The sequence below is a fragment of the Silurus meridionalis genome, chromosome 18 (genome assembly GCF_014805685.1).
Source record: "Silurus meridionalis isolate SWU-2019-XX chromosome 18, ASM1480568v1, whole genome shotgun sequence".
NCBI classification, from domain to species: domain Eukaryota; kingdom Metazoa; phylum Chordata; class Actinopteri; order Siluriformes; family Siluridae; genus Silurus; species Silurus meridionalis.
Window position 1 is genome coordinate 8,603,417 of NC_060901.1, and position 12,595 is coordinate 8,616,011.

Below are 12,595 nucleotides of genomic sequence, written 5' to 3' on the forward strand. Positions count from 1 at the left end.
ATGTAAATTACAATACAGTGAAATTCTTTCTTCGCAATATTAATAACATTCATTCCTTGTCCAATTTCATGTTTATCATTTTATTACTACTATTACTTTTATTATAACTTTTTTTTTAATTACTTTTCTGGACAAATGTAGTGTGCCTATCTTGTGTATGCATTTTATGCCATCTCATGAATTTATCCATTAATCCATAAATACCAAAAACCAAACTACCTATTAATATTATAAACAGAATATTGAAAATGACCTATTATCAAATGTTATCTGTAACAAAGTCTGCAGTGATGATGAAGCTCTAACGCATGCGAATGGACCCAAAACAGAAAGTCGAGTTGTCCCACTGTGTGCTGGTTACGCAGTGAGGCTCATTGTTTGTGCAACTGTGTAATAACTTGCAAATAATCTTTCACTCTTTCTGGTTAGACAAAAATGCATTAAAAAAAAACCCTACATACCATACATCATTTTAACAGCAACCTTTTTGTACAGCATTGTGAAATAAATGTGAAGGACATGGCGAGTTAAATATTTAATACATCATATATCATCAGACTTTTAATCCCCACAGATGAAAATACACTGACACATCAAATTAATAACATGCTTCACCACTAAACTACAATTTCCCCAATATTGCACATATAGGCATGTTAATAATTTGGAAATAATTGGTAGGTAAACATTACGTTATATTCACAATAGGAGAATTTCAAATACATCATATACATATATGTGAGACTTCACAGTGAACAGAGAAACAAGTTCAAAATGAACTCACTGATCCGTCTCTGTCTAAAGACACACTGTAGAGATCTGAATCATTCACACGGTTTTAATATTTTTTAAATGATATTTAAAAATTAAATAATAATTATTTCTTAATTCGGTGTCTATAAAGCAGCAGCATTTCAAGGATGGAGTTTTCCTAAACCTTCTTAGTGCTGCATATCATCCTAAACATGATTTGAAACATTTCTTCTGGGACATCACCAGGCCCTTTTTAACACTCTGCTGCTCCACAGGACATCTACAATAATAATCTTCTGCAGATCAACAATTAGCAGCTGTACAGAGGAACACTTTCAGTTCAATTCTGTCACAGACAATTTCTAACTGGTCAGGATACTGGTCAGGTTTGATTCATTCAGACAGAAATGATTCAAAGCCGCCTCGTTCGTTATAAGCACACTGAATCAGAAAATATACACAATCACACGGCCTTCAGTGAATCGGTGACGTTAAAAGTGACATTTCTGTTCCTGCCTTAACGTAAAACGTCAAAAAAAACTAAACACATAAAAGACCTGAACCTTTGATCACAGATGGTCTGTAGATCTGTCAATCATGATCTGAAGGGAGATTAAAGTGTGAGCAAATCATTGTGTGTTTCAGGAAATCAGGAAAGAGAATGTGGGGAATGGATGTGTTTATGTTTTCTAGCGTCATAACAATATTGCATCTTTAAATTAAGCGTAAAAGAATGTGTTTGTCTTCATGACAAAAAAAAAAAAAGAAAATTCTAAATAATTTCCATTTTTAAAGTGATTAGATATTTGAGCATATCACTGAATCTGTTATTATGCAATACCAAATGATATACTATATTATACTATAGTCACTAATCATTATGTAAACTATTTTCTTCAAAAACTGGCGTAATTTAATTTGTAAATGATGATGACAGTGACAGAATTGGTATAAATCAATTTAGCTTATTTACATCAATTTAAAAATAAAACATTTTTATTTACTGCTGTCTGTCCCTGAATTTAATTATGATGATAATCGATAATCAATTCAGAACTGTTGTCTTGATTCTTTTGATTCATTGCCTTTTTAAATCGATTCAGCAATCCAAGCTATCCTGTGGCCACACCCCTTTTAAACAGAATGATCAACTAAAAATATACAGAGGTTGTAAGATATTACACAGGGTGCCAGTTTATTAGGTACACCTACCCACATGCATACTTTTGGTCATTCTGATGTACAATTACAGACAACACTGTCTTGTTGTGGTCCTCCTACATTGCACTGGGTACAGCAAGGACAGAATGAACTGGGTGTAGCACACACACTGTATACTGCTTAATCATTATCTCTAGTAAAGCATTAGTATGACTCTTCATTGTAGATCTATTTTTAGATCTAAGTTCATTCCTAACAAAAAAAAAAAAGTTTCTTTCGCTCTCATTCTCTCAGACATATCAATATAATTTTTTTTTATGCTATCCCTAATATACAGAAATAGTAAGGAAGGTGTGCCTAATAAACTGTCTGTGGTCTTTTTTAATTAAAAAAAAACAAAAAAACAATAAATTAACATGTATGTTCTTTTTAAGGACATCGCAAACAGCAAATCACCTGCACCAGCTTACAGAAGAAAGAGCATGCAGATTCTCCTCTCAGTTCTTCTTCATGGAGTCGAGGATGCGCAGGATGTGGAGGAAGAGGTTGACTATGTCCAGGTAGAGGTTGATGGAGGCCAGTATGTGCTCCTCGGGTGACAGCTTGCGCATCAGAATGTGCGTGTCGTAGATGATGAAGCCGCAGAAGAGCAGTGCGCCGGCGCCGGCACACACCATCTCCAGCGTGTCGTTGTAGAAGAAAATCTAGTGTACAACGGGAGACATAACGTCAGTGAAAAACAGGATTACAGTCGCTGAAAGAAAAGAAATCATGAATGATAATCGTGAAGCTCACCCTCATTAAACTGGCAATAATTAGAATCCACAGGCCGGCAAACAGCCTAAAAACGGAACAGATAGAGATCAGTATAAATATCTGTCCCGTACATACAGTGACAAATGTGAGCTGTAGAGAGAGAGAGAACTACCCAGCTCCGAGCTTGCTGAAGTCCCGTTTGGACTGGAGTGTGTAAGCAGTCAGGCCAACGAAGACAGCAGATGTGAGCACGAAGGCCTGGAACACCACCGAGTATTCATAAAACGTCACTGAAAAAAACAGGAGAAATGGCATTAAAAACAATATCGTGCAGCTGTAGACAACAAATGCTTCCATCTTGTCTCACAAATCATCACAATATTAGAGACTGGGTTTGTTTACTGCACAACTGAGGCATAAATATTAAACAGAAATAGAACAGGGAGAATCTAGAGGAAAAATCCATGACTTCACTGACCACTAAATGCAAAAGGATTGCAAAAGGATTCACCTGTGAGCATGTAATCATGCAAACAAAACATGGTCATATTACAGTAAATTCATCTCATTGTAAAAGTGAGCCGAAGACTTTGAGTGTAATATGAATATAAAACATATGATACAATGTCAATTTTCATGTTCAATAAAGACAATAAGCGAAACAAGCCTCAAAAAATTAACGTGCTTCCACTTTACATACCAAATCTAAGAGATGAAATACTGAGAGAAAGGTTTGTTTTTAAGGAAACATACAGCCGGTCATCAAAACCAATTTAAAATGATGTATCTTAAGTGCACAATTTATGCTCTATTACAGCTAAAATAGAGGAAACTTACCAGTTGTTCCTACAGACACGGCCTCCAGCACCGTCTACAACAGAAAACTGTATTATTCTCCAGTCTCTGACATTTATGAAATATCCAGTTACATATTCATCCATTCATGATTAAAGAACAAATCTGATTGAAAAGGGACAAGAGATACATTTATAAGTAACCAGTAAATATTAGTGTGGGCAGAAACAATCTGTAAGGGTTTGAAAAGACGATCTTTTGTTTTATAGTGCCATGGACACAGTTTAAAAGTAAACAAATATATCTTTAAACATTTTCACCCGTTCATGCGAATCTCGAGTTGTGTAAATAATCTCAGGCACAATGAGCTGCTTTCAGTTTAGTGATTGGTGTCAGTGTAAACGGATGATGTGATACAGAAGGTTGCTAGCAGCTGGCCGTAACCAAGCCTTTAAATACATTGTTTTTAATTTTAGACTTTTTAAAACCCCAAGGTTCCCTGGTGGTCTAGTGGTTAGGATGCGACGCTCTCACCCCTGCGACCCGGGTTCGATCCCCGGTCAGGGAACCAACCCCAGCCATTAGGGTTGCACAAGCCTTAGTGCCGGTCCCAAGCCCGGATAAACGGGGAGGGTTGCGTTAGGAAGAGCATCCAGGGTAAAAACATGTGCCAAATCAAACCTGCGGATGGTCCGCTGTGGCGGCCCCTAATGGGAGAAGCCTAAAAAAAGTGTTAGACTTTTGAGTCCTTTGCCAGCAGACAGAGTTCCGTCTGCTATCAGACTATAAATCCGTACAGATTGTCAACTCCGTACTCTCGATCACCTTCAGTTATTAGATCTGGATTAGATAGTATGCAAATACATTGTAAATGATGGCTCGACACTACTCACAAATCCCAGGAGTAAATAAAGGTTGACGGGATGCTGGTGGCGATAAATGGCCAGAGCAATGATCAGAAACAGAGATCCAACCGCAGACAGCAGGACGAGTAAGGGACTGTGGAGACAACAAAAAAAGAGGACAAAAGACTCAATTATAATGATCTGTAAGGCTTTAGGATTTAATGATCATGCATATTATATAGTGTTTTGATTTACCATGAATGTACAAAGTTTTTGATGGGCTCACAGAACATGAACAGGGCAGACAGAGCTGTAGTCAGGATGATCTGGATGGACAGGATTGTGTACACTTTGCGTAGGAAATCTACAGGGGAGCAATCAATAACACAAGAAAACCACGTGACTGGGTTGCTAATCACGTGACGCGTCTAAATTAATGCTCTAGAATCAACCACAAGACAGAATCAACCACAATGGCTTTCATCCTGATATTAATTATCCAGGCACAATTTATCAAATGATTTAAACAATAAGCGAAAAATCGCTTTTTTTTATTCAGCTAGGCCAGTTGGCCTAAAATTAATCAGTTAAAAAGATAATTTTCTCGCTCACCCATGCGGATATGTACACTTGCCGTCGCGACATTCGTGCCATAATTAAAATCGTCCTCAATGGAGGACCGAGGATATTTTTCTTGGTTCATTTTTGCTTGGTTTCTTGTCTAATGGCTGAGCGACGTGTAAACAAGCGGCACTTCCTGGTTTTCTCTAATTCAGCTTTCTTTTTCGTTCGGTTTGAACCGCTTTGAAGGTTTTACCGCCGTCTAGCGGTGGACATAGAGTATTGCGTCTCTTTTCTTCTTTATGTTGCTACCGTTAGGGGTCGCCAAAGCGGATCATCTGTCTATATAGTACATACCACTGTCCTCTACATCTGCTTCTTTCAAACCAACCACCTGCATGTCTTCCCTTATCACATCTATAAACCTCCTCCTTGGCCTTCCTCTCTTCCTCCATCCTGGAGAGGTGGTAGCTTAGTGGTTAAGACTAAGGGTCCAATGTGAATTCAAATTTCATCCACACCAAGCTTCCACTCCTTGGCCAATGAACAAGGCCCTTAACCCATAATAAATTTAATAAATGTAAGTTATTCTGGATAAGGGTGTCTACGAAATGGCATAAATTTAAATGTAAATGCCTGGTGGCTCCATCCTCAGCATTATTCTACCGATATACCCCATGCCCAACCCACCCATTCCCCACCTCCTCCATGGTGCCAGGAGAACAACCTTCTCCTGAACGTCAGCAAGACTAAGGAGTTGATCGTGGACTTCAGCACGAAGCAGGAGCGGTCATACCAACCGCTAAACATCTGCGGGACTCCAGTGGAAAGAGTGGACAGTTTCCGGTACCTAGGTGTTCACATCACACAGTACCTGTCTTGGTCCTGTCACATCAACACCCTGGTGAAGAAGGCCCGGCAGCGTCTGTACCATCTGAGACGCTTAAGGGACTTTAAACTATCCTCTCAGGTGCTTAAGACTTTTTACACTTGCACCATTGAGAGTGTTCTGACGGGTAGCATCACTTCCTGGTTTGGGAACAGCACCATGCAGGACAGACGAGCCCTCCAGAGGGTGGTGCGTTCAGCTGAACGTACCATCCACACCGAGCTCCCTGACCTGCAGGACATCTACGGCACGCGGTGCTGGACCAGAGCCAGGAAGATTGTGAAGGACCTCAGCCATCCCAACAATGGACTCTTTTCTCTGTTGCGTTCGGGGAAACGCTTCCGCTCCCTGAAGGCGAACACAGAGAGAATGAGGAGGAGCTTCTTCCCGCAGGCCATTCGGTGTTTAAACCAGGAAACACCCAGGATCTAAAAACTGGCCCACTGTCTCCATCATCACCCTTTTTCCCCTGCACAATCACACTTTTCGTATACGGCACATTATACACTGGACTTGCACAGCACAGTGCACTTTACATTTCATATTTTCTTTTTCATATTTATTTCATATATTTTTTTATATTCTTATTTTTATACCACACCATTCCGCACAAGGACACTTTACACCACACCTTACTGCACACGGACACTCATGGACAATCAAAAACCATGCCTAACTTGTTTACTGTTGTTTACTGGTTAACTGCACACTACCATAAACATTTTCTGTGTACATTTTCTGTGTATGTGTATATATATATATATATATATATATATATATATATATATATATATATATATATATATATATATGTATATATGTATATGTATGTATATATACATATATATTTATATATCTTTATTTATCTGCCTTCTTTTCTTATTATATTTTTCTTTAAATTTTGTTATTATATTTATATTTTTATTCTCCTTTTACCCTATTTTATTCCCTCATGCCGGACCGTCGTTAAAAGCATTTCACTGCATGTCGTACCCTGTATGTATGTGTATGTGACAAATAAAATTTGATTTGATTTGATTTGACATCTTAATCACACCTCTCTCACCTTGTCTCTATAAAGTCCCAACTGCTCGGTCCCGCTAATAAACTCATTTTTCATCCTGTTCATCGTCGTCACTCCCAACAAAAACCTCAACATCTTCAGCTCCTTCAGCTCTACCTCCAGCTCCACCTCCTGTCTTTTACTCAATGCCACTGTCTCTAAATCGTACGACATCGCAGGTCTCATCACAGTCCCTTAAACCTTCACTTTCACTCTTGCAAATACTCTTCTATCAAAATCACTCCTGCTATCACTCTTCTCCACCCACTCCACCCTGCCTGCACTCTTTACTTCACTTCTCTAACACACTCTCCATTAGATTGCCCTGTTGACCCCAGGTATCTAAACTCCTCCACCTTCTCCACCTCTTCTCCCTGCAACCGCACCACTCCACTGCCCTCCCTCTCCTTCACACACATGTACTCGGTCTTTTCTCCTACTGACTTTTATTCCCCTTCTCTCCAGCGTGTTCCTACACCTCTCCATCCTCTTCTCAACCTGCTCCTTACTATCACCACAAATCACAATATCATCCGGAAACATCATAGTCCACAGACTCCTGTCTGACCTTGTCCAGTAACTTGTACACAGAGTATTACTAGAGTAAATAAATAAAGCTGAGGTTCAGATGCAACAAAACTGCACCTTCTGTATATTTTGTACATAAATCAGACTAATAAATCAGTTAATAATGAGCTCTGAAATGAACATCTGCCCACCTTTTTTCTTTTTCACCTCTACAGTAACTGCATGAGGATCATCTGGTTAGTTTTTGTTGGCCATGTGAACCAGAGTTCTCAGCATTGTGGTGTTTATTGAGACATCTTATGCATTTAAATATATAATCCCAACATGTAAAACATTTATTTGTTTATTTATCCATTCATTCATTCACTCAAAGCTGCAATCTTTTAATGCAGCTCAGTGTTGAGGTGGATCCTTTCCCCATCCTGGAATACATTTATTCACAGTCATTTTCACAGTCCACTTACTGATGTTTTTGGAAAGGGATACAGCCTGGGTTTCTGGAGGACACTCTGCATGGACCGAACCTGAGCTCAAAATGGTGACCCTGTACCTATGAGGCAACAACGATAACAACCCCACTATTAATATATTTTTTGTTATATATGAAATACATCTCTTGATTCAAACCTTTGCCCTCAGCTGTATATTTCACACACTGTTAATGCCTGCCGGCAATAAGTCTTGTGTGTGAACGCCTCCCCTTCCTTCTTACAACACGGTATCTTCCATAAATAACTCCAGCATCTGAGAACAAGCTTGTATTAAGCTCTTTATATCAATAGGAGCTGTCGCTGTAATTACTTTGTAGTAAAGGAAGATTAGAGCAGACCATTAGCTAACAATGTCTTCCTCTAAATATACGTCTTCCCCTCTAAATATATCAAAGATTCAGCATTAAATAGTCAGTAACTTAAAATACTATACATCTATATACTTGAATTTATACTCTGTGATCACTTTGTGAGGTAAACACTGTAATTGTACACCTGGAACCAGGCCTATAGAATGAATGTACCTAAAAACTACCAACAAGCAGTGTCTGTTTCTCCAAGGCGGGGGGGTAATGTGGGAACAATTTCATCCCATTTGCCACATTTTTGTCAGAAAACTATTTAATAACTTCTGGGTAAGACAAACTTTTCCATTGCCTAAAGAATTTCAATATTATGTTCAATTGACTGTTTTCCTTTATGAACTGTGATAATTACAATGGCCATTCCTTTTTCTTTTGGAAAAAAAATGTCCCAAAATGTCCATTAGGACGAGCCAAAACTGACCGTGTGATTCATTTATTTTTAAAGTTTAGCTTCCAGCAGTGGAGCAGACGCCAGGAAAACTATCCGAATGCCTTTAGATTATAAACATAACAATCAAACCTAAAAATACAACTAGATCAGAGAGAACGTTTCCATGATTGGATTATTTTTGGTCTAGTGTGGGTAGACGTAGATGTTAGATGCCATGCTTGCTTTCTGCTTTGTTCTGATAATGGTGGTTGATGTTAATCAGATGTAGACAATACTACTGGGGTAATAGGGGTATCTGATTACTGTCTGTACACAAAATAAGGAGGGTGTGGTATTATACACATTTAAAAGCTTTATTTGGAAAGACATCGTGTACACGATTCACATAAATGTTCAGTAAAACGTTCCAGTGTTTCAATTTTATTATTTTAATTAAGTTTGCACAGGTCGAATGAACTGAGACTCTTCTTCCCGCCTTCATATATTTCAAAATCCATCTCTCTCACCATTATACATTCCAGGACCATGTGTGTCAGGTGGTGCAGTATCTCCTCTGCACTAGCAAGCCACAAGTAATTACTTTTGTGTAATAAATCCAGTTTAGAAGAAGCAGCTCTCTGATGAAGCATTATTTGCTGAGTCAGTGCTTTAAATACAGCTTGAATAACATGTTGCAAACTGCCTAAAATTATTCAAACTGAATGGTTGATTGTATCACAATCAGATCAGTATAGACACCATGATGTTTTTTTTTCTGTACTCCCAACTTTCCTAAGCCCCGCCCCTCTGAGATCAGGTTCTTGCCCTTTTTAATATTCCAGGTCTGGCCAAAGTGTTCTTATCTTGGCTCAATTTTTTCGACTCTGACCTTTTGTATTGCTGCTCAATTTTCACAGCTTTTAAACGCTGTAGTTGTGAATGTCCACCAGGGGGCACAAAATACTAAGAACAGCAGGTGCTGTTTCAATCTCACAGACTTGACCGCACATCATCTTTAGTACTGCTTTATGCTGGTAAAGATCACAGTATATCTGCAGCATATCCCAACAGGACCTGGTGTGAGGCAGAGATACATCCTGTCAATGCAGAGCATTTTTGTGTCAAGGGTTTCTATAAACACTATCTGCTGGCCTTAACTTTTTTTTCCAAGAATATATATTAAATTGTTTTCAGTAGTCACTTGTCTTCATTTCATAGAATTTCTGTGTAAGTTAAAAGTTTCTTTCCAATCATATTTTAGCATATTTTGGAATCCGCCATCAGGTCTTCAAAACCAATAGTGCAGACGCCTGTGGCATAAAGTACATGTTGCTTGAAGCTGTTGCTTTAACCAATCAGATTTTTGAGTTGGTGACACTCGGACCATCCAGCAGGCGTATAATAATAACGTCAGCATTTTCACATCCCAGCTCGCAAACTGATGCACTTGAGCTTTTTGAAATAAGCTTTTTGAAGTATCAGAGGTGTGGCTTGAGGGGGATTTGCTTTTGAGGATCAAAATCGTGCTACTTACAAATCAGTGGTGGCAGACCTTTAAATACTAAAACTTTCTCCTTCATGGTTCTTACAAGATCAGCTTTCCCAAATAAAAACTGCGAAAGCACTTCTTACTGGACTCTCAGATCCCTGCAGACGCAGCTGGATTATATCCTGTGAGACGTTCTAATCTCACCTGCACAATCCTTTCACAGCATCTTAATTTCCTACAGGACCTTTCTGAAAGGGTAAAAAAGCAAGATAAACGGTGTGCTGGAAGAAGGCAAAAGAAAAAAAAAAAACCGAGTGTCAATCAAGAATAAAACAACACGTCAGCAGGATTCGTCCACTCGGTATAGCTTTTTTTTTTATTGTTTTACTTTTTTCATTGGCCATATAAAGTTTTACAGCTGTAGGAATCCCCAAAGTTATACATAGACGATAAATATCATGCTAACAAAGTATTAAATTTTGTACAAAAATACTTTACAGCTCATAATGCCTGTCCATTAGAAATAAAAATACAATATTTCAGGGACCTAACAGTGAAATTGAGTCTTTAATTCATCATACAGTGAAAATGGATACCCACTATTTTAATTGGCAGTGCTTAAATCCACAGAAAATGATTATAAAAAAACAAAATCTGAATGAGAACAAACAAAAAGGATATAAAAAACAAAAACAAAAACAAAAAAGCGCGCATGTGCCTACACATTATATCTGCAGTAACACAGTGTTAAAACTGTCATGGAAAAGCCGTCTATCGGACGTCATAATGCTTACAGAGGAAAAACTTGACCGTAAAAAAAATAATGTTAAAACGTAAAAAAAAAAAAAACGACAACAGAAGATCTCAAATCCTGTGCATGAGATCAGGGAATGAACCCGTACCTGAAGTGACAGAACACAGTTGCTCCAGAATCAAAAAGTCTCTAAAGAAATGCAGGTGAGCGACGCCCTGATGAATTGATGATCAGTAAATAGACTGGACCGCTCATGTGCCATTTTAAATAGTGAGTAGTCTAGAGTGTGTGAACACAGACAAGTCACAGTTCACATGCACATATGTGCACACACACACACACACACACACACACACACACAGGTGACACACACACACAAGTGAAGTATGTGCTGCCAAAAGCAGTAGTTTTACCTTTATCTAATGTTTTTTTTTCTTTTGAATAAAGCTACATCATGTTATATATACATACATATACATATATATATATATATATATATAAAAATGAAATGTTTTCATTCTGACATGATTTAACACTCAAGTGCCACTGTCTTTTTTTTTTTTTTTGTTTGTTTGTTTCTCTTTACAAATAGTTTGTACACCCTTTGGGCGAATGCCCTCTAAAAACAAACAAAAAAACCCTAAAACTTAAACACATTAAACATACAAAACCATACCAGTACCACATACAGTAGATTAGTATAAGTTCATATTCACTTAAACAAGGGAGGACTATAGACTAGAAGTTGTTTTTGGGCTGCTTGTGTCTTTCAGCTTCATGCTCCCTTTTTTTGTTTGTTATTTTTTTATATTAGTGGTGGTTTAAAAAAAAATCCCAAACACTCATGTTTGGAATGAGGATTTCGCTATTATGCTGACACATTGTGTTACCTTGTAATGAGTCTGGCTGATGTGGGACTGTTTTCTGCAACACCTCAAGGCCCTTAGACACTGATCCTGCTTTCCACTGTCCAAAACAGCAGGCATGGGAGAAGGACACTCTGGACTTTATATTTGGTCTCTCTGCTTTGTGCTAGCAAAAGACATTTCCAAAAAAAAAGTGATGCGAAGCCTGGGGAATGGTTTACGTTCTCCTTTCACCACATATGTAACAAAAATGGTGAAACCAAAATACTACATCTTTTTGTCTTCGCAAATCCTCTTAGAAGAGTACAAGCTGATTGCTTAATGCACCGTCTCCATCACTCGGGCTTCACACACACCTCATAAAAATAGACTTCTGTCCAGATTTTGAGAAAAGGTGCCCAAGGCAAGCACCGCCTCTTTACCATCATGGTGAAATGATCAGAATTCAATATGGCATTAAGATTCAAACATTTGACCCAATAACAAATGATGACCTTTTGATGATCTTTTTTTTTGTTTTGTTTTTTTTTTTAGTGTTCTTTTGTCTGTACAGTCACACTTCTACCATTATAAAATAGTTCACAAAAGGTCTCATGCATGGTGCAACCCAACCCACTGGGGCTGACTAGCTTTTTTCCATTTTGTGGAAAATCAGGTGCACGTTGCTGAGCTCGTGCTGAACATTATTTCCTGCTGAGTGAAACATCACGTGGTGTCACTTGTGAGGAATAACAGCAGATGGGAGGGTCCACAGTACGTACACACAAACACACACATACAAACATACACACGAAAGAAAGAAGGCGAAGGGAGAAGAGAAGAACAGCTGAGGTGAGAACAAACAAAATACAGAATGTGAAAATTGCTCTGGCTGAGCCTCACAGGAGAAAGTCCTGTTTACTCACACAC

The 12,595-nt window shown here is 38.3% G+C and overlaps 1 protein-coding gene across 1 annotated transcript; it reads right to left on the reverse strand.

The window, feature by feature from the left end:
• Positions 1-522: 522 nt before the first annotated feature.
• Positions 523-5,091, reverse strand: tmbim4 (transmembrane BAX inhibitor motif containing 4). Its single transcript, XM_046874101.1, has 7 exons — positions 4,923-5,091; positions 4,566-4,674; positions 4,359-4,464; positions 3,508-3,541; positions 2,843-2,960; positions 2,710-2,755; positions 523-2,618 (listed from the first exon to the last, which is right to left on the reverse strand). The coding sequence occupies exons 1-7, from the start codon at positions 5,011-5,013 to the stop codon at positions 2,412-2,414; spliced, it is 711 nt and encodes a 236-aa protein (XP_046730057.1). The 5' UTR covers positions 5,014-5,091; the 3' UTR covers positions 523-2,411.
• Positions 5,092-12,595: the final 7,504 nt, after the last annotated feature.

Excerpts from the sequence above, each read along its gene's own strand:
- tmbim4 (XM_046874101.1), bottom strand. The coding sequence starts at position 5,013 with ATGAACCAAGAAAAATATCCTCGGTCCTCCATTGAGGACGATTTTAAT. Across the intron at positions 4,465-4,565 it reads AAAAACTTTGTACATTCATG|TCCCTTACTCGTCCTGCTGT; the intron begins GTAAATCAAAAC and ends TTGTCTCCACAG. Across the intron at positions 2,756-2,842 it reads TTCAGCAAGCTCGGAGCTGG|GCTGTTTGCCGGCCTGTGGA; the intron begins GTAGTTCTCTCT and ends TTCCGTTTTTAG.